Here is a 22,458-nt window from a genome sequence, read left to right as displayed (position 1 = left end):
GCATCATCAAAATTAACCCTGATTACATCAAATTATGTTGAAACAGACCACAGCTGTTTGCCCTGTTGAAGCAACTGCTTGAGAGCTCATCCAGAAGATATATCTGGGTGTCAGGAAGATACATTTTGTTTTTTATTTTTGTTTCTCAACACAAATGTAGGAGGGAAACACTCTGTTCTTCCCAGAGTTGCTTGGTGGGAGTTGAAAACTTTGTGATACTCCAGAATCAAAAATCTTCTTAATTCCAAAGTAGTTTCAAGAAAATCTGAGACCTTCTAAGGTTTCGGTTTTCTATAGGAAGGATGTAAGAAGAAGGAAATAGAAATCTATTGAGTATTGCTCTTGTCAGCAAAAAAGAAGTGGAACTTACTACTACAGAGAAGGATGGTGGAACTTTCTGTGGTAGGCTGTATGCAGTCGTACGCTAAGACTGGCTTGTACCAGCCCATGAGAACAGATTGTGGTGAAAAATTTTGCAAGCTGGTTGTTAAGAAAAAATTTATATATAGCATTATTAAAATTAAATAATTTAAAATGGAAAGTAAAAAGTATTGGAGAAGATGGAGACAGATTGGAGCTTTCATACGTTGCTGGTAATGTAAAATGGTGTAACCCACTGTGGGAAACAGTTCAACAGTTCCTTAAAAAGTTAAACACAGGGACGCCTGGCTGGCTCAGTTGGTAGAACATGTGACTCTTGATCTCAGGGTCATGGGTTTGAGCCCCACATTGAGTGTAGAGATCACTTAAAAACAAAAAAACAAAAAAACTAAACACAGACTCACCCTATAATCCAACAGTTTGACTCCTAGGTATATACTCAAGAGTAGTGAAAAACAGGTCCACACAAAAACTTGCACAGGTGTGAATGTTCACAGCAACATTATTCATAGTAGCCAAAAAGTGGAAACAACTGGAATATCCATCAGCTGAAGAATGAATAAAATCTGGTATATCCAGTCAATGGGATATTATTCAGCCAAAACAAGAAAGAACTGATGTATGCTGCAACACAGATAAACCTTGAGAACATTATAGCAAGTGAAAGAAGTCAGACACAAGAGGCCACATATTGCATGATTCCAATTATATGGAGTGTCCAGAATTGCAAATCCATAGAGACAAAGTAGATTAGTGGCTGCCAGGGTTTTGGGATTAGGGGAACGAGGAGTGACTGCTAATGGATATAGAGTTTCTTTTTGGGATAATAAAAATGGTCTGAAATCAGAGAGCAAGGATGGTTGTACAACTCAGTGAATATACTGAAAACCACTGAATTGAACACTTTAAAAGGGTGACTTATGACATGAATGACAGGTTAATAAATTAACTCATAAACTTACAATTAAGTAAATTATATTTAAAACAAAGGGAATAAATAACCAAAATTCACCTAATTATTTCACTACATTTCCCTGTTACCTCTGCTCTTCGTGTGTTTTGTCTATTTTATGTGTTGGAAGTACTAAATAATGTATTACTGAATACCTCTTTAACTGTGTTCATACACAGAAAGTTGATAGCTTGAAATTGGTCGGGGAGGTGGAGAGGGTATAGTATTGGCACCACAGATTGTCACATACTACAAATCAAGGCTACTGCCACCACCACCACCAGCAGAGATCTTGTTTTTAAACATTATCAGCACATCCCTGGCTGTATAGGTCAGACAACCATTTTGGGTAATTCTGGTAGGATTAGTTAAATGAGATGGTCTCCTGTGGCTTTTGGGTCCCCAACAAAACAAGAAACCAGCAAATCTGCAAAGCCACAATGCATGCATTTGGTGCAGAAGAAAATGGCATTTCTTGTCACCTGTTGGAAGAAACCCACTTTAACTCAGGGGACATGATTTCTCACATGTGTGGGTACAAGGGGCTAAGTGATAGCACCCCTATAGGACTGTCAGAATGAGGCCAGATATCAGATAAACCACAAATGATTTATTTCTTAGTCCCAGAGAGGAGAGTGTCTGGGGAGTCTGCACAACAGTGTCAGGGTTTGGAAACTAAGTGTTAACAGTTACCTCTCTGGAACTGAGAGAAGTCAAAAGGTCTAAGGAGCCATTGTTTTAGAAACTACCCAAGGATTTCAACCACCTCTAAAACTGAAACTGCATAGGATTACCTCTATCTGCTTAGCCCTTCCCACGAGGCCAGTCCCTGTGGATTTAAACACTCCAGCTGCTTACAAGTATCTTCACAGATACTATTTTCTGGTGTGGATGGATCAGAGAGACTTCTGGATGCTCCAGGAGTCCACAGCCCCCACGTGCCATCCTTTAAGGGTTGTTGGTTTGTTTTTGTTTTTGTTTTCATTCTCACAACATTCCGTGAGTATTGACTGTGTGCCTGACGCCATGCAGGGAGGCTTCGGGATACAAAATGAGGAAGATGCAACCCTGCCCAACTATTTGCAGTACACTGTGAGAACCTAATTTATACAGGTGCAGTGTGAATTCAAACAAACATGAGCAGCTATGCTGAGGAGTGGGGATGGTGAGTTTTAAGGAAAGGGGCTTGGTTCAAGATCTAATTCAAGGTAGGAATTCTCTACGAAGGAAGTAAGGGGCCATCATGCAAAGTATAGTTTGGAGCACGAGGGCACTTTCTCAGGCACTTGACAAGTCTTTGTCCTTGGGAGAATGTGGTAACTATGCAGCATGATCTGTGAATACACTGGTGTACCGCCCTCACCAGTGTAAGCAGAAATGTCCCAGAAGCTTAACTGCCCCAAAGCAGCACAGGTTCCAGTTTCTCACAAAGGAGAAATTGGGAAACCGGACTTGCTCAAACTTTTCCCTATAAGAAAGTTTATTTCCAAAATATCTTCCACTGGGTGTAATGTCAACTCAGTTTTTTAGCAGCTGCAGACAGGGAGGAAACCCAATTAGGTCTTCAGCCACACCCCAAGCCCACTTTCAGATCTCAGTCCCCTTCCGATGCCAGAAATTGGTTTGAGTAGGTCACAGTAATTTGATGGAACCAAATGGCTCAAAGCATCCAGGGGTTAAAGAGGCAAACACCTCAACATTCATGAATCCCGTGTCCTGACAGTCACCAGCTGAGGTGGCTCAGCTGGCCACACTGACCTTGGCAAGCAGTACTCAGCTCTGAAATTAACCTGTCAACTAAATTGAAGGGGAGAAAAGGCAGCATGGCTAGGACACAAACATCCATCCCCCACCCCCGGTCCAATCACTGACGTCAAGCCTGGCGTGGGTGGTATTAATCATGCCAGCCTGGTGTGCAGTTGAGGACAGCTCTCCTTCCAACCCGTTCCTGGGACCGTTCCATCAGCCATGCACCTGCCGCTGGCCACAAACCCTCAACTCCCAGACAGGCACGGATGCAAGGCTGTTGCTGACGACACTCAAAGCCAGAGTGCACCCTTTAGAACCCAGGCTTGGGAGGGACGGAGGAGGGGGAAGAAAACCTTGTGCCCGTGTTTTCTTCCCAGGTGTGCAGTTCTCTCATCTCTGCAATGCTTCCTCCAGAGGAGCTCTTGCCATAAGATGGTCATTTCCTGAGGATTTAATGAGAATATAGAATTAATGACCCAAAGCGCTCTTTGCAGCCGGTCATTAATTCCCCTCAGGAAATACCCATGGTCTTTAATCAAAATTGCCTAAATTATAGACTAGTGATGCATGTCCTCACAGGTTTGGGGGCTGGGGTTGGGGGGCTGTCATCCCTACTGGTTCCGATAGATGGCGCCTATCTTCATGCAAATAAATCACTCCTAATTCATTTTCCATTTCTCACCAGTGAAAACCAGAGGGCGAAAGAAAAGAAAAGAAAAGAAAAGAGAAAAGAAAAGGAAGGAAGGAAGGAAGGAAGGAAGGAAGGAAGGAAGGAAGGAAGGAAGGAAGAAAAAAGAAAGAAAGGAACAGCAGGGAGTGGAGAGGACTCAGTAAAGGCCCAGACAGGAACATTCTGTCCGAGGACTGTTCCCAGCCCTGGCACACACCTCAGGCTCAGACTGAGCCATACCAGGGTGCAGCCAGGGACCTTAGCAGCTTTCCTGCCAACTATGGGTGCAGCCTGAACTGGGTGCTGGCAGCTAAGTAATGAGAAAGGTGGGGTGGGGCCAAGAAAGCACCAAGAAGAGCCCCTTTTTTCTAACTTTTGGGAAAGGAACGGTATGTTCAGAGACTTCTTGAAGCTGATACAAGTTTCCCTCACTATCCAAAAGTTTGCTTTATGCCCCTTCACTTTTACAGAATACTTACATTACTACTTGGTTTTGCCCACCAAAAGAAATTCAAGGAGGATTTTCACTTTTAGGAGATATTGCTTCTTCACGTTACCCCATGTCAGCCTACCGAGAAGTTTCATGGGAATGTACCACTTTCGGATTTCGGGGAAGACCTGTACTCTGTAACTGTTGGCTTTCAAGGCCCCTCCTGTCATTGGCCCAAAACATCAAACTTTTATATTTCCACATGGAATTATAAATAACGGGGGACAAAGGGTCTTTTGCAAAACAACGTAAGACCCTCAAGAGCTTCTGGCAGAATGCAGCCCAACCACCATTTCTGAACCAGGAGTCTGAACCAGTCTGTGTTGAATCCTACAACTATCAGAGGGTACGTATTAGAAGACTACTCTTCTAGGGAAGGATAAGGCGTTTGTAAGCCTCACTTGCATCCTACACCCCAGCTGCAAACAAACTATGCAGCTCCCTCAGACTGCAATCACTGAGACTTGGCACCATGACTCAGATGTGAATGAAGTCAGAAAGATTGCTTTATTTTGGTTGGGAGTCACCGCCTCCTGATTGATTTGGCAGACTTGACTATTTTGATATTTGTCTCACAGGGTTTCAAGATACTTAAAGCAAGAGGTTAAAATGGCTGTAAATCTAGTGGTGGCCCTTCAGTGTGGCTTAAAGATCTCTAAATTGGAAGGCTAAGGGAGTTCTGGTCCCAGCCAAAGCCTGATAGTTCTGGCTTAACATTCAATCCAGCAGCACACCAGATCGTGAAGAAAGTCAATGAAATGATGGGTGCAGGGGAGCTGATCTCTACCTCTCAGGATGCTTAGAAAAGCTAAGCATATAGTAAAGGATTAGCTTTTACAAACTGATTGAAGAGTGAACTTTCTCCAACCCAGGCAAGATCTGTAAAACTAGAACAGTGTCCAGCAGCTTGAAACAAGGAGCTTTGCTGCGCAGAGACAGGAAAAGGAACAACAATAGCCTTGGTCTTAAGTTGTATGGGAAGTGTTGAGATGAGGCTTCTCCCACTCATCTACCCCCCGGCACAGTACCCTATGATGAAATGGCTTACTGTCCTCTTCTCGGAGAACTTGGGGGAGAACCTTCCTTTTAATGCTGCTCCTAAAAGGTACTTTCTGAGTTGAAAAGAGCCCTGACCAAAGGTGGAGTTTTTTTTCTCCACCCTCCCCCAGAAGTACTGAGGTTATCAAGTGTGTGCTTACACATAATTTATTTCAGTTAAACCTCACCACAACGCAGTGAGAGAAGTTATCATCAGATTCCAATTTTCATCTGAGCCCCAGAGTGGTTTTATAACCTGTGTCAGTGAGTTGGAACTCTGCGGAATTTTGACCCCAGTTTCTTGTTCTACACCACCTTGCCTTCCAATTCACTATGAAATACATTGACTCATTTTTGCTTCGATTCTGCAAATCACACGAATTTTCTTCTGAATTGTTTTCCCCAGAGGCAATGCGGGAGCCAGCTGGACTTAATTTCCTGGTAATAAGAGGCCCCCAAGTTGATCTGTAGACACTAAAGCAATTACCCCACTTTAAATAGCAGATGAGCAAGACCACCCTCACCCCACCCCCAGCCCCAGCATTAGAAACTTGCCTCTCCAATGCACAGGCTTCGGGGCTTTAGGCTATCTGCAAAATGGGACTAATAACGGCTCACCCAGTTTGTAGATTTGTGAAGACAATCACGTAAACAAGGAATGTAAAAGCGCCCAGCAGGTAATAGTCTGTTTTCTTCTTTGCTTCTCCCGCCAAGGGGGTGCGAGAGTTAATGAAACTCTTGCTGGGAAGCGGATCACTAATTTCTGCCAGAACCTGACCCACTGAAACCTGAAACTCGGAATGGATAGGAAACGCGAGCAGCCCTTGGGTCCCTGCCTGACGACCCTCTGTGAAAAATCGATCCGCGATCGAGGGCGCGCAGCCCCTTCCCTTCACCCCACCCCCACCCGGGGCGCGGCCGCCTCCACTGCTTGCTGTTGAGGCTTGGGGCGGAGGGGAGCAAGACCCGGGGACGCGGCCGGCGGCAGGCTTCGGCGTCCGAGCCAACCTCGGGCCTCCCCGGTCCCAAGAAGCCAGGCGCTGTTTGCGTCTTTGAAGGCGGCCCGCCGGGGGGCGCGGCGGACTGTGGGCGTGGCGAGCGCGCGCCGCCCTTTTTCCTGCTGTGGCGCCCCCACCGCGGCCCGGCTGGGAGTGCGCGCCGGTTTGGGCGCGCGCAAGGAAAGCGGGAGCGCGCGAGGCAGCCGGGCCCGCGCCGCGCCGCCTCGTCCTCGCCCCGCGGCCGCCGGCCGCCCCGGCCCCTCCCCTCCCCCGCGAGCTGCGCACCGCCGGCCGGCTGACCCAGCTGCCCGCGCCCGCGCCCTTGTCCGTCCGACCCCGCGGCGGGCTCCAGGCGGCCGGCAGCATGAGCGGCGGCGGCGACGTGGTGTGCACCGGCTGGCTGAGGAAATCGCCCCCCGAGAAGAAGTTGAGGCGCTATGTGAGTGCTGGCGGCGAGCGGGTGCGGCCGCGGAGGGCGCGGGTGGGGGGCGCCCCGCGGCCTGCCAGGGGCTGGGGGCTCCGGGAGGGGCGGCGCCGACGGGGAGGGCGGGCCCTAGGGTCCCGGGGGGCGAGGAGCGGCCGGCGCGCCCCGCGGCTCGGGGCTGTGTGGGGCACCTGCACACCTGTCACAGGTGCGCCGCGGAGGGGCGGAGCGGGCGGGCGGGCAGGTTGAGGCTGCTGCTCCTTCTCCGCTGGGCGGGCGCGGCGGCGGCGCCTCCCCAGCCAGCGTCCGTGTAAACTAAATACGGTATTGAAGTTTGTATTGATTGTTTTTAGAGACCGAGAGAGTTGATTCCCCGGGCTGGGAGACCATAGTAACCCCGGGCGGCTTCAGCCTGCAGGGCTGGGGGAGTGGGCGGGAAAGGGGGGGCGCAGTCTGCGGGGCGGCGCAGCCCGGTCCCCACAAAGGGCGAGGCGCCTCACACCCTTTCCCCCTTCCCTTTCTCTGCCCGCCCCTCCCGGGTGACCGCCTGCTTCCTTCCAGTCCACAGCCTCTGCATCACGGGCAGCGTCAGCGGCATGTGCAGCTCCTGTATTAAGTGACTCATTTGTTTGTCCCCCTTCTCTCCCTTTATTCTGTATGTCTCTCACATACATCCCCCCCCACCCCACCCCACGATGGTGACACTGCAGTTTGGTCTGGTGTAACTGGCTCGGGTTTTGTGCGGTCCTTGGTGCCTGGGGTCGGGAGAGATCCAGGTTCTCAGTTGCCAGGTGGTGCTAACCGACGGTGTTTACCGAAATTGCTGGGACCGCCTCTCCCTTCTGTGTGAGAAACTGGCAACATCGAGGGGAAGGTGGTATACAGTCTGGTGCTGACTGGTGAGGAGGTCCGGCTAACACCCGCCCCGTCCCATGCCTTGCCTGATGGGGTCAAAGTACAAGATGGTGCTAATTACAATCAGCCCTGGGCTATTGCAGGCGTTTGGAAATGGAAGGTCGGTAAAAGGTGTCAAGGTCTCTCTCATCTGTTCCCTCTTCACTTCTCTATGAAATGCCCTTGTTAAACTGACTCTTGGTGCTGGACTCTGGGATCATTCCCACAGCATGAAAGTGAGCTGTTGCCTTCCAGCTGCAGTGCATCAAGGGAGCTCTGAATAGACCCTGCCCTCTGTCAGCTGCACCAGTGGCTGTCCATGGGGGGAGAGGCAGAAGCTTACCAGAGTTTCCTGTCTTGGCTCCCCAGATCAGAACTGAGGGACTTCTGGCCTCTGGATTGAGGAAGTGACATTCTGTTTTTCAAAGGAAGTGTTGTTGGGGAGTGCAAGTGTGTGTGTGTGTGTGTGTGTGTGTGTGTGTGTATGTATGTAAATGAAAGCAGGCTCTTATTTAAATCACGCTGAGAAGACTCTATTTAACAATGACTTTTGAAAGTGGGCATAGATTTAAAATACAGTAGGAATGAGGCAATGAAGTATTCATCCCAGTTCTAAAGCTCATTTTTCAGGGATGTCCAGGTAGCCAAAGCAGTATAATTACTAAGAAAGAAACTTTTCCCCTTTGCAGAGTTGTTATCAGCTCTTTAGGAAAGGTGAATTTTTATATTAGGCTAAGGATGAGTAATTTGCTATTTGTGTTTTTATAAATATAAAAACAAAAGAAAAAAAATCATTGGCCCCAAAGAGCTTCTGAAACTCTTAGTAAAAGTGTAATAACATTACCAGCGAGTGAAATAGAGTATCCAGTGAAAATGTGACTTAATTTTCAAGTTAGAACACTCTCTAAAGAACCTTGAAACTTTTTGATACAGTTTGCAAACAATTTGACACCCTATCTGTATTTGCCTGATGACTATTTCAGGTCTATCACCCAGACTCTTTTTATGACACATTTCTTTGGTATTTTTGTTCTCAAGCAACTTTAGCTCAAAAAACAAAAAACAAACCCAGAGAACACAAACAGAAAAACAAGATTGGAGGCTTTGGAGTCAAGCACCTTTTTCACTCATCTGAAATACTTGACACCCTACAGTCATAATGATGACCTCAGCCTCTTTCCCATTATCTTTGCAGTTCCAGCCCATCGACCTCTGATCAAGCTACTAACAGCTTTTCTTAGGCTTGGGGGTGATGTGTTCCATTGGTATGACTGGAAGTCTCCCCTCCTGTGGGAGCTCAGTTCTCTTAGTTAAGACCGAGCTGATCTGTCTAACCCCAAACTCATGGGCTTAGAGTCTTCCTTTACACCTTATTTTCTTTTTGCATGTTGAGAATTTTTGCACCTTGTTTTAAGTTAGAATTTTGTCAGCTCCCTGTGTTCATGAGAAGCAGTCTGGGAGACAGATAATTCCCAGCTCCATTGCTAAACACACCCCCAAATAGCTGCTTATTCTGATATGTATCAAAGGCGTGTGGTATTATGGATGGATAAGTCTTCATTATAAGAATATATCAAGCATCTGAGATAAAGAGAAAAGAAGTTAATGAAATAAATTGCAAGTACTTACAATTAATTTTTAAAACTTCTTTCTAATTTGAGGTGCGGGTAAGTTTAGGGGGAAAAACAACTCGAAAGAAGCCATGGCAAATGTTACCAGGGATTACGTTTAAGGATTTTTTTTTTCATCAGTCTTTTCTAATTTATTAATCATAGGAAAATGTAGATATCTATTCAATATCTATCTATTGCTGTGCATATTGGGGGAATTGCAAAAAGTGACTTCTGGAAAATGGTATTGCCTCTGGGCCATCATGATACCTTTGCAGTGGGAGGCTAGCAGAAGGAACAGACCTCCCATCATGCTGTAGTATGCCTGTATGTGAGTGTGTGTGCATGTACACAAACAACACACACACGTACACAAACAACACACACACGTATATAAGGCTGAAGCCAGATTTTCTCAAGGAAAAACATTTTATGGCCTACAGTGCTCTAATTTTCTATTAATTTCACTGGGTTGATAGATTGAGGGGCAAAGATTGGTAGCAACACTGCCCTCTAGTGGCTAATTTGGAGAAAATTGTGTATTGGTTCTCATGAACAACTGCAGTGAGGAAACGGTTTATTTTTATTTTATTAAGTAAACTTATTTATTAAGTATCTGTGTCTCAGAGACTGGAGTAGATGCTGGGAGTAAAAATTGAGCCATCCCATCAGTCTTAGCAGATGACCTTGCCTTCTCCACAAAGAACATTGAAGCTGTCAAAGAGTAGCTGTGTGTACATACTACAACCGTATTTCCAAATTTACCCATATCTGCATGTTTCCTTTACTTTTTCCCTCTTCATAGAGTAGGTGAGGTGTCCCTTCTTTAGGGAGGGACAGTGCTGAGATAATGACCTGAGCTGATGCCCCGGTGCCCTGATGAGGTGCCCCTTCTAACTGAGCAATCCTGCTGCCCGTGCTTTGGATCATACCTCATCCTGTCTATTCAGATCATTATTGCCCCTTCTATCATGAATCTTCTATGTCTTCCCCTTTAGCTATCCCTTTCCATTAACATGTAAACATACTCCCCTTTAACAAAATCCTCCCTCAGTATCACATCCTTTCCTTCTCACGATGCTTTCTCCTTTTCTTATTTATGGTTGTTGATACTGTCTCCATTTCTCCTGCCTTCTTGTCATTTGGCTCCAGTCTGAAACCTACTTTGTCATTTCACTAAAGCTGTTCTCTGAAAGGCACCAGTGACACCCAGGTCATTAGATTCAGAGGTCTGTTTTTTCACTCCTCATTTTAATTTCTTCACTGCTTAGTTAATATGATAAATGCCTGACTTTTCTCCTTTTTTTGGCCACTCTAAGTCTCTTTTGTTAAAATGACCCTCTGTACCCAATCCTTAAAGTTGGAAGCTCATTTATAGTCACAGGGGTTGTGGTCTAGGCTCTTTTCTCCTCCTCAGATGTCTCATCCATTCTCCTGGCTTCAATTATCATTGCATGCTGGTCATTATCAAGTTAAATTTCCATCACAGAGCTGTGTTCTGAACTCCAGACTTGCATATACAGTGGTGAACTGGACATCTCTACTCAAATGTCTCCCGGTCATCACACGCTCACCACACCCAGAACTCTCAGGTATTCCTCTGCTCTGTAAATGGTGCCACTGACTACTCACTTGCTCAAGTGTGAAACGGGAATCAACCTTGACTCCTTGTCATCCACTACCCCACATCTCATCTTTTACCAAACCCACTAGGGCTATCCTGTTTCTCTATGCTTCTCCATCTTCACTGCCATGACTCTTTTTTTTTTTTTTAATAATGATTTTTTATTATATTATGTTAGTCACCATACAGTACATCCCCGGTTTTCGATGTAAGGCTCGATGATTCATTAGTTGTGTATAACACCCAGTGCACCATGCAATATGTGCCCTCCTTACTACCCATCACCGGTCTATCTCATTCCCCCACCCCCCTCCCCTCTGTAGCCCTCAGTTTGTTTCTCGTAGTCCATAGTCTCTCATGTTTCATTCCCCCTTCTGATTACCCCCCTTTCTTTATCCCTTTCTTCCCCTACTGATCATTCTAGTTCTTATGTTCCATAGATGAGAGAAATCATATGATAGTTGTCTTTCTCTGCTTGACTTATTTCACTAAGCATTATCTCCTCCAGTGCCGTCCATGTTGTAGCAAATGTTGAGAACTCATTCTTTCTGATTGCTGAGTAATATTCCATTGTATATATGGACCACAACTTCTTAATCCAGTCATCTGTTGCAGGGCATCTCGGCTCCTTCCACGATTTAGCTATTGTGGACATTGCTGCTATGAACATTGGGTGCATATGGCCCTTCTCTTCACTATCTGTATCTTTGGGGTAAACACCCAGTAGTGCAATGGCTGGATCATAGGGTAGCTCAATTTTTAACTTTTAAGGGACCTCCACACGGTTTTCCAGAGTGGCTGTACCAACTTGCATTCCCACCAACAATGTAGGAGGGATCCCCTTTCTCCACATCCTCTCCAACAATTGTTGTTTCTTGCCTTGTCAATTTTTGCCATTCTAACTGGCGTAAGGTGGTATCTCAGTGTGGTTTTGATTTGAATTTCCTTGATGGCTAATGATTTTGAACATTTTTTCATGTGTCTGTTAGCCATTTGTATGTCTTCATTGGAAAAGTGTCTGTTCATATCTTCTGCCCATTTTTTGATTTGTTTATTTGTTTCTCGTGTATTGAGTTTGAGAAGTTCTTTGTAGATCTTGGATACCAGTCCTTTATCTGTAGTGTCATTTGCAAATATATTCTCCCATTCCGTGGGCTGCCTCTTAGTTTTTCTGACTGTTTCCTTGGATGTGCAGAAACTTTTAATCTTGATGAAGTCCCATAAATTCATTTTATCTTTTGTTTCTCTTGCCTTTGGGGATGTGTCATGAAAAAGGTTGCTTTGGCCGATGTCGTAGAGGTTGCTGCCTATGTTCTCCTCTAGAATTTTGATGGATTCCTGTCTCACATCGAGGTCTTTCATCCATTTGGAGTTTATTTTTGTGTATGGTGTGAGATAGTGGTCAAGTTTCATTCTTTTGCATGTAGCTGTCCAATTTTCCCAGCACCATTAAGATTGTCGTTTTAATAGTCTTCGTTGAGGACTTACTCTGTGCCAGGCACTGTGCTTAGGCCATTGATCTCTTAATTTAGTCTTTTTTTTTTTTTTTTTTTTTGACAGAGACAGCCAGTGAGAGAGGGAACACAAGCAGGGGGAGTGGGAGGGGAAGAAGCAGGCTCCTAGCAGAGAAGCCTGATGTAGGGCTCAGTCCCAGAATGCTGGGATCACGCCCTGAGCCGAAGGCAGGCGCCCAACGACTGAGCCACCCAGGCGCCCCTTAATTTAGTCTTTTTATCCCTAGGAGAAAAGATGTGACTTGTCCAATGTCACCTGATTTTGTCCCAAAGCCTAAGCTTTTTAAAAAAATTATTATTATTAAACTTCTCCTCTGAGGTAATCATAGCTGCACATCCATTTGTAAAAATAGTAAAGAGAGATATGTGTACTCTTTACCCAGTTTTTCCTATGGTAACTCTCTGCAAAACTAGAGTGCAATATCACCATCAGGATATTGATGATGGTAGAGTCAAGATACAGGATATTCCATCACCACATGATCCTTCATGTTGCCCTTTTTTGGTCAAACCCACCACTATCCCATTCCCACCCTATCCTTAACCCATGACAACCACTAATCTCTACTCCATTTTTATATTTTGTTTCAGGAGTGTTATATAAATGGGTTCATACAGTTTGTAACTTTTGGGGATTGGCTTTTTTCATTCAGTGTAATCTTCTGGAGATTCATCCAACTTGTTGTATGTATCACTAGTTCATTCTTTTTTATTGCTGAGTAATAGTCCATGGTATACATGTACCATATCCATTCATTAAACTGTTCACTTATTGGTTTTATTTTTTAATTTTTATTTTTTTTAAGATTTATTTCAGAGGGGAGGGGGTAGGGGGATGGGGTAGCTGGGTGGTGGGTTTTAAGGAGGGCATGCGTTGTGATGAGCACTGGGTGTTATATGCAACTAATGAATCATTGAACACTACATCAGAAACTAAGGAGGTACTGTATGGTGGCTAACTTAACATAATAAAACAATAGAACAATAAAAAAATTTACTTGAGAAAGAGAGAGACAGGGAGGGGGTCAGAGGGAGAGGGAGACAAGCAGACTCCTCACTGAGCAGGGAGCCTGACGTGCGACTTGATCCCAGGACCCAGAAATCATGATCAGAGCTGAAATCAAGAGTCTGACACTTAACTGACTGAGCCACCCAGGCGCCCCTCACTTATTCATTTTAATTTCCATTTCCCTATGGCAAATGATGTTGAACATCTTTTCAGATGATTATTTGCCATCTGTATGTCTTCTTTGGTCAAATGTCTCTAAGTCTTTTGTCTTAGCATTGTTTGTTTTTCTGATTTTGGGGTTTTTTTTTTTTTATTTAATTAATCTGTACACCCCACGTGGGGCTTGACTCACGACCCCGAGATCAAGAGTCGCCTGTTCCTCTGACTGAGCCAGCCAGGCACCCCTACATTGTTTGTTTTTTTTACTGCTGAGTGTTGAGAGTTCTTTATATGCTCAGGATACTAGTCCTTGTCAAATAACATGGCTTGCAAATATTTTCTCCCAGTTTGTGTCTTGTCTTTTCATCCATTTAGCAGGGTCTTTAATAGAGCAAAAGTTTTTATTTTGGATGAGGTCCAGCTTATCAGTTTTTCCTTTTATGAGCTGTACTTTTTTTTTTTTTATTAAGTCGAAGAACTCTTTGCTAAGCTGTGGGTTGCAGAGCTTTTCCCTCTTTTCCCTAAACATTTGTTAGTTTTAAGTCCATGATCTATTTTGAGTTCATTTTTGTATAAGGTGTGAAACTTAGATTGAGACTTTGTTGTTGTTGTTTATTTTTGACATTGGATGCCCAGTTGCTCCAGCACCATTTGTTGGCAAGGTCATGCTTCCTTTATTCAACTGCTCTTGTACCTTTTTCATAAATCAGTTGGGCATACTTTCATGGGTCAATTTTCTCTTCTGCTCCATTGTTCTGTGTTTCTATCCTACTGCCACTACCACATAGTCTTGGTAACTGTATGATAAGTCTTAAAATCTGGTAGACTGATTTCTCCACTTTATTCCTGATCAGGTTAATCTTAATTTTTTTTAAAAAGTAAATTTGAAAAGTCAGCTCATCATTAGAAAATTTGAACAATATTAAAGTATAAATAAAAATTAACTATAATCCCATTGGTGTTGAATTTTTCTTTAAACTTGTCTTTTCAACAAAGAATGTAAATGTAGCAAATATGTTAGTTTAATAGTTTATGAAGTAGCCATTATATGCTAAGCACTCAAGTTCTGGGACTACGAAGAAGAAGAAGAAGAAAAAAAGTCTTCCTGGAGAGGAGGCCATAACTAGAAGTAAGCCAAGAGAAGAAAAAGTCTTCCAGCCTGTGAGACCACTGATGGTGGAGGACCGGGGGAAGGAACTGCAGAGTGTGTGCAGGGGCACTAAAAGAGTTTGTTGTTGCTGTACCATTTGCAAGGTGATGAAGATAGTGGGCTGTGAAAAGAACATGGAGGGGGGTGCCTGGGTGGCTTAGTCAGTTAAGCATCTGCCTTCAGCTCAGGTCATGATCCCAGGGTCCTGGAATCGAGTCTTGCATCCGGTTCCTTGCTCAGCGGGGATCCTGCTTCTCCCTCTGCCTCTCTCTCTCTCTCTCTCTCTAACAAACAAATAAATAAAATCTTAAAAAAAAAAAAAGTGGGTTGGTAAGAACAAGGAAGAGGTATAAATGGCCAACAGGTACGTGAAAGGGTGCTCAACATCCCTTTCATCAGGGAAATGCAAATCAAAACCACAATGAGATATCACCTTACACCTGTTAGAATGGCTGTAATTAAAAAGAAAACAGTAGGGAACTTCCTCAGAAAATTAAAAATAGAATGATCGTATGATCCAGCAATGTCACTTCTGGGTATATATCCAAAGGAAATGAAAACAGGATGTTGAAGAGACATCTGTGCTCCATGTTCATTGCAGCCTTATTCACAATAGCCAAGATATGGAAACAACATAAGCATCCTTCAGTGGATAAATGGATGAAGAAGGGGTGTGTGTGTACTGTGCTTGGTGTTTTCTGAACATTCTTCATCCATGAGAAGGAAGGAAATCCTGCCATTTGCAACAACATGGATGGACCTTGAGGGCATTATGCTAAGTGAAGTAAGTCAGAGAAAGAGAAATACTGTATGCTCTCGCTTATATGTGGAATCTAAAAAAGCTGTGCTCGTAGGAGTGCCTGGCTGGCTCAGTTGGAGGAGTGTGTGACTCTTGATCTTGGGTCATGGGTTCAAGCCCCACACTGTGTAGAGTGGTGTAGAGATTACTTAAATAAATAAAACTTTAAATAATAATAAATAAGCTGAACTCATAGAAATAGTAGAATGGTGGTTCCTGGAAGTTGGAGCATGGGGGAAGTGAGGAGATGTTAGTCAAAGGATACAAACTTCCAATTAAAACATGAATTAAGTTCTAAAGATCAAACGCACAGCATTGTGATTGCAGTGAAGGTGCACCATATTGTATACTCGAAAATTACTAAGTAGATATTAAATGTTCCCATCAGAAAAGAGAAATGGTAATTATGTGATGTGATAGAGGTGTTCACTGATGTGGTGGTGGTAATTGTATTGCAATATATAAGTGTATCAAGCCATTGTTATACACCTTAAACTTATACAATGTTATGTGTCAATTAGATCTCAATAAACCAAAGACCAAAAAAAAAAAAAAAGAAGAAGAACAACAACAACAACAACAAGGGAAAAGGAGGTCTCAGAAACAAGAGAATTTAAGATTTATTTCTAAACCATCCTAAGAAGCCAGAGCTTTATTGCGACAGACTTTTGGAGTATTTAAATAAAGCTTATGTCTGTCCAAATTCCTGGGACAGATAACCAGGTGGACATTCCTTTAGCCGCTTTCTCTTCTGTGGTCCTAATCACTGGATTGATTCCTTGATAGTGTTTATCACATCAAAGAGACTGCTGTAACCCAGGGCCAGTCGCTGAGCTTCTTATCACTAGCATTGGATCAAAATTCCGCATTTGGAATCAACCACGTGGCTATCAACAGATAAATGAATAAATGCATTTTATAGAAATATATCCAATGGACTATTATTTGGCTCTAAAAAGGAAGTTTTGACATGTGGATGTCCTGCACCATGGATGAATCTTAGTGACATTATGCTAAGTAAAGTAAACCATTCGTGAAAGGGCAAAAGCTATGTGATTCCACTTACGTGAGGCACCCAGAGGAGTCAGATTCATAGAGACAGAAGGTAGAATGGTGGTTGCAAGGAAAGAAGAATGGGAAGCTATTGTTTAATCAGGGCGAAGTTGAACTTCTGCAAGATGAAAAGACTTCTGGGGATAGATGGTGGTGATGATAGCCCAATAATGTGAATACTTCATGCCAGCGAAATGTACACTTACAAATGGTTAAGATAAATGTTATGATGTGTGCATTTTACCACAATTTACAAAGAACATGACTCCTCATTTGCTAAGGGTTGGTACGTGGCGCAGCTAATACTTCTAATCCAGGGGAAAAAGGATAGAATCTCCGTAGCATTGAATGAGTCTGGAATGTTCTCTCGGGGACATCTGAGGTCCAGAAGCAGTAAAACTGTACAAAGCAGGAATGCACGCCTGCTGCTTTGCTTAATGAAACAACTTTGATGTTGCTTTCTATTTCTCGTTGGCCTTTCTCTAGAAGAGAATAGTGGACTAGGAGAAACAAACTGCGGGCTTCAGAGGGGACGGGGGTGGGGGAATGGGATAGACTGGTGATGGGTAGTAAGGAGGGCACGTATTGCATGGTGCACTGGGTGTTATATGCAACTAATGAATCATCAAACTTTACATCAAAAACCAGGGATGTACTGTATGGTGACTAACATAATATAATAAAAAATACTATTATAATAAAAAAGAGAGAGAATAGTGGAATATGGTAACCTCAAGCTTATAGGAAATGCTGAGGAGTATAGGTTCCTGAGCAGGCTACTGCCTGCATCCAAGTAACATTGACAAGCATTTATAGAGTATGTTTTGTGTCCTTTGTCTTCCCAAAGGAATAAATCAATATTCAACCCTGGCTTTAAGGAACCAGCAGGCCAGGGAGACCAGAAGTACACATGTAAAACAGATCAGTGCCCTTACATAGAGATATATGGTCCAGGTAGCATGTTCATGAAGGCAAGAGCTATGAGCATAGAAAAAGATAGAAGGGCCTCCTGGAGGAGGAGGTGGGGGTATGAGTTGGGGCCCAGGAAGGAACATAGCAATTGAAGTGGGAAAGGGGCAGCGCACATGGGATGGGGGCATGGAGCAGTGAAATTCCATCCACAGTGCGGTCTATAGTAGAAATCAAAAAGAGGTTTGAAAATAAGTGGAGAGCTGTGGGGGATAGTCCATGGAAGACCTTAGATGATAGAACCTTTATTAATGAAGAGTATCACTCTAACTCAGTGAGTCTCTGCCTCTCATTCCCTCCTTCAGGGTGAAGTGTCACTGGTGTGTTGACATTGTTTGTCTTCAGAAGATCTCTGTCTTAGTATTTCAAAGGCCTTTGGGTCCCTGAGCAAATGACTTGATTCTCTGAGCCTATTTCCTTGAGCCTATTTCCTTGTCTATAAAACTGGTATAATATTTTTTTTACAGGATTAAAGAATTAACTAGGATATCAAGTGAAAAAAATCTTAATGCAGGGTCTAGCCCAGAGTAGGTATTTAATATTGGGGGATGTGGCAGTAGGCGTTGATGTCAATTTATAATTGTTAACCCTCTCATAGGAACTCTGAATGTGAGCACGAGTGTCTTTGCATCCTTTTCAAATTTGGGCCAGACCTGAATTTTACAGTATCAAAATATAAGTGGAATTCCCAAGCTAGATATGACATCAAGTTCTAGGAAGTTAAGTTTTTCCTGAAAGGAACATCTCAAGGGCCTTCTGATCTCAGAGAAGGGGAATAAAATCACACGGGGGTTTGTCTGAAACTATAACTTTGGCCAGTCCCTGGGAAACTTGGATGTGCTAGGGGATGTAAAGATCAATGTAGGAGATTCTGAAGCCCATGTTCAAAAATCTTCCAAAAACTTCCCAGTAAGTGGTAACCCTTTAAGCCCAGATGTCCCTCTACCCTCAGGGCTCCTCCAAAGTGAGCCCTCTTCTTGGCTTGTTTCCATGGCGTTTTTCCGCCTCTAGTTCGACATTCTCACATCAGGCTTGTATCTGTCTCCCTTTGCTAGGCAATGAGCACTTTACATGACAGTGTAAGTATCTCACTTAAAGCTTTGATGCAGGCTTGGAGCCACTTGTCCGGTAGCAGCTACAAGGAAGGCAAAGTGGTTGTCATTTATTCTTAACAACCTCCTCCCCTGCCCGCCCCCCCGCCGCCAGCTGTATACTTGGTTCTTACTGTTCATCTGCTAATTGTGAAAATAGTGAGTGGGTCCCTTGGGATCCTTCAAAGTAATTAATTAGGACATCTGTAATATCATTATGAGATTACATATTTAAATACATTTGATGTGTTTGAATCTTTTCTAGTTCTTTTTTTAAATTTTTTTTTTAAAGATTTTATGTTTAAGCCATCTGTACACCCAACGTGGGGCTCAAACTCACCACCCCGAGATCAAGAGTTGCACGCTCCGCCGACTGAGCCAGCCCGGCGCCCCTAGTTGTTATTCTTATCGATGCTCATGTTGTAATATCTTTAGCCAGTGGCTAGAATATCTTTAGCCTTCTGAGTCCTTTCAACATGACCTTACTAGTATTTGATAGCTTCTTTGTTATCTGGTATGGCAAGATATTTCAGGTTTGTCTTGTACATTTTCTGATCCAGACCTAGGATTAGCCATTTGCTCAAAGAATCCTTTTCTTTGAGTAAAAATGTTATCTAGAAACCCACATGGGCATTAAGGGGCTCTGACTGCTGTTGGGTTGGTCATACGTATAATTTTACATGGTTATAAGCAACTTCAGCTATCACTTTGTACTCTGCTTTTTCTCCTCCACAATCCAGCACTGTGAATATTTTCACTTCTTCGTAGTATTTTTTCCAGTTTTTAATTATGAAAAACTTCAATCATACACAGTAGTAGAGAAAAGGGTCTAATGAACACCAATTCACACAGTTTCAAATACTATCAAGATTTTATCACATTTGTTTTATCCCTTTTACTCTTTCTTTGCTAGAGTATTTTAAAGCAGACCCTGAACATAAGTCTTAAAAATAGCACGTAAGTGAGCGTACCATACCTTATGTACACGTGTCCTTTGGTTAGACGTATATTGTTACTTCCAGTTGTTCACTGTGATAGACTGTACAGACCTCTTCTGCTATATAGGTGGAATTTCTGAGAATTTCACCCCAGCTGATGGCATTTAAGTATCACACAGCATCACTACCGCTCACTTGGAAGATTTTCTTGGACCGGCTATCCCTGTGTCTTCCCTTCGCCTGCCTTGGAAGAATGTTCTGGTTGGAGTTCTGCTGGCTTGCAAAAACAAGGGAAAGTGCTAAGTTTTATATATAGTAGGCTGATTTCCTTATGAGGATTATAGGAATGAGTCTGTTGCTTTGATCTTTTGGTACAGTTTTCTAGAGGAAAAAATGAATATAGGCTAGGTATACAGACGCTTTTTTGGATATCAGCAGAGGCTACCTTGTGTTGAGGTTAATGCCCTTTAGAGGTCTTTCTGAAGATACTCTCATTAACAAGTAATAAGAGTCTACAAAGTACATGGTGTTCCCCTTCGAGTTTATAATCTTGTTGGGAACATGCTTGAATTCTAATGGCAGGCTGTACACATGCCAAGGACCAGTGCTGTAGGCGCCCAGGAAAGGCTGGTCTAGCGTGGTCAGTGAGTTCAGATTCACATGACCCATGTTTGTATTTTACTTGCTGCGTAATCTGCAGTTTCACATTTCTACACTGATTTCCTGATACATTCTTAGGACTCATTTCACGTGTCACGTTGTGCCTGCCTTTGATCCTGCCCTCCACATAGAATGAGTCCCAGGACCCCTTCTCCTGGCTCTTGTGTTATTATGTAGCCTTAGTACCAGGGACTAACTGTTGGTTTAGCTTCCAGAGTGTACCCTTGTAGCCCTGGTACCTAAAGCATAGTAAGTTATTGGTTGGCTAGTACTTTATATGCTTTTAAGTTTTGAATAAATATTACTTGAGGATTGGTTACGTTTCTTTGGAGAAAAAAAAGCTTGAGCTGGAACTGGATTGAAAATGCAATTTTTTTTTAAGCAATAAGTTTTGGGAACTTCCATGGGATAGGCTATTAAAAATTTAATTTTTGGTAATACTTAAATGTCACCCGTATAATAAAGTTATTGGAAACAGAAGATTACAAAAAGCAACAATATGAATAAGGAGCACCTATAATACCCTCCCATGGCATAAACAATGTTAACACTTTAGTGTATTTCCCAGTCTCTTTTTTTCTATATGTGCTTTTTACAAAGTATAAGACCGTATCACCTTTTGTATGCTTTAGTATATTGAAAATATTTCCCTGTGTTAGAAAATAGTCTTCTAAGACACGGCTTTTAATGGCTGCTTATGCAGAATAAGGTAACACAGAGCTTCTCAAGTATGTGTAATATAAAGACACTTTATTCAGAGGGGAGGGGGGTGGGGAATGGGATAGACTGGTGATGGGTAGTAAGGAGGGCACGTATTGCGTGGTGCACTGGGTGTTATACGCAGCTAATGAATCATCGAACTTTGCATCAGAAACCAGGGATGTACTGTATGGTGACTAACATAATATAATAAAAAAAACATTAAAAAAATAAAAAATAAAAAAATTTAAAAAATATAAAGACACTTTAAACAATTTTACAGGTTTTTGATGTTGAATTAAATTACCTTTATTATGTTACCAAAATGTCTATAAACATAAACTATGAGATATAAATATATACTTAGAGCTCTTCTACAATTGTAAAAACAAACAGAATAACAAATTAAAAGGAAACCCTTCAGAACCAATATAATTCACATTAACAACAGTAGATATTTTGCTGAAACTAAGTTGCTCCTTGAAATATGAATATGGCCCTTACTTCTGTGGAACCTGTCTGTTCTGTGCCTCGTTCTTCTCTCTCACCACATTTCTATGTTTGAACTACAGTGAAACCTTGGTTTGTTTAGCAAGCCATTTGGCTTTTAATTGGTATGACCACATTATTTATATGCTGTCACCTCTGTCTTTTCTCATTAGTCATTAGTGTATGAAAATTAAAGAACTTAATACTTGATATTAATAAAATTATAAATGTAAATTCTGGTAATCAAGAGGCAGCATTTACTCTTAAGATGATCATTCAGATATCTAGACTAGGTATTTTAAGATCACCCTGAAGGTGAAAACTCAGTATTGAAAAAAAATGTTTGAAATGGATTTGCAGATCCCTGGGAGTATGGCTTTGGGCCCTGTATTAAAAAATCTGGGTATGGGATGCCTATGTGGCTCAGTGGGTTAAGCATCTGCCTTTGGCTCAGGTCATGATCCCAGGTCCTCGGATCGAGCCCCACATTGGGTTCCCTGCTCAGCGGGGAGCCTGCTTCTCCCTCTCCTGTTCATGCTGCTCTCTCCCTCTCAAATAAATAAATAAAATCTTAAAAAAAAATTCTGGGTGTATTGTAAAAAGCATGGGCTCTGGGGTCAGCCCTGGGTTAGAAGCAAATTTCTTTATTTCAGAGCTTTGATTCCCCAATTTGTGAAGTGGAGATAATGGTAAGATCAGCTAGTTAACTGAATAATTTTAACTCAGAGTGGTGTAATCATAAATGCTTTTATCTTTGTCCAGTCATAACTCCCAACTGTGCTTCGTCAAAGTCTTCTCTGCAGGGCAGATCCCTTGATACCTTTGGCAGAGTCCACAGCCTTCTGGTCACTCAGGGTTATTGATAGGCCACCATTTTAAAATTTCAGTGTACCTAATTGAAAGCTTTTCCTCCTCCTATTACTGACCCAGACTTGTGGTTCCGGTGATATTAGGTGGAAGAAGGTAGATTTGGTTTATTTGTCTACTTCCATTCTCTGTTCCTCATTTTGGAGAATGTAGGGTTGGGGGACAGGTAGTCTGTCTGGGATACTTCTGCTCTGCCTCTTCTAGGCATGTGTAGGGACAGGCGAGAAGGAG

The 22,458-nt window shown here is 43.0% G+C and overlaps 1 protein-coding gene across 2 annotated transcripts in view; it reads left to right on the top strand.

The window, feature by feature from the left end:
• Window positions 1-6,543: 6,543 nt before the first annotated feature.
• The window catches only part of GAB2 (GRB2 associated binding protein 2), a 183,296-nt gene continuing 167,381 nt past the window's right edge, over window positions 6,544-22,458 (top strand). For both annotated transcript variants that reach the window (XM_040630909.1, XM_040630908.1), the window contains exon 1: window positions 6,544-6,717. In XM_040630909.1, the coding sequence (XP_040486843.1) occupies window positions 6,643-6,717 (75 nt within the window). In that variant the 5' untranslated portion in view covers window positions 6,544-6,642. The remainder of the gene's footprint in view (window positions 6,718-22,458) is intronic.

This window comes from Ursus maritimus, unplaced genomic scaffold (genome assembly GCF_017311325.1).
Source record: "Ursus maritimus isolate PB19 unplaced genomic scaffold, ASM1731132v1 scaffold_16, whole genome shotgun sequence".
In the NCBI taxonomy this organism is placed as follows: domain Eukaryota; kingdom Metazoa; phylum Chordata; class Mammalia; order Carnivora; family Ursidae; genus Ursus; species Ursus maritimus.
Note: the sequence above shows the minus strand (reverse complement) of the source record. Positions and strands in the feature narration are given on the sequence as shown.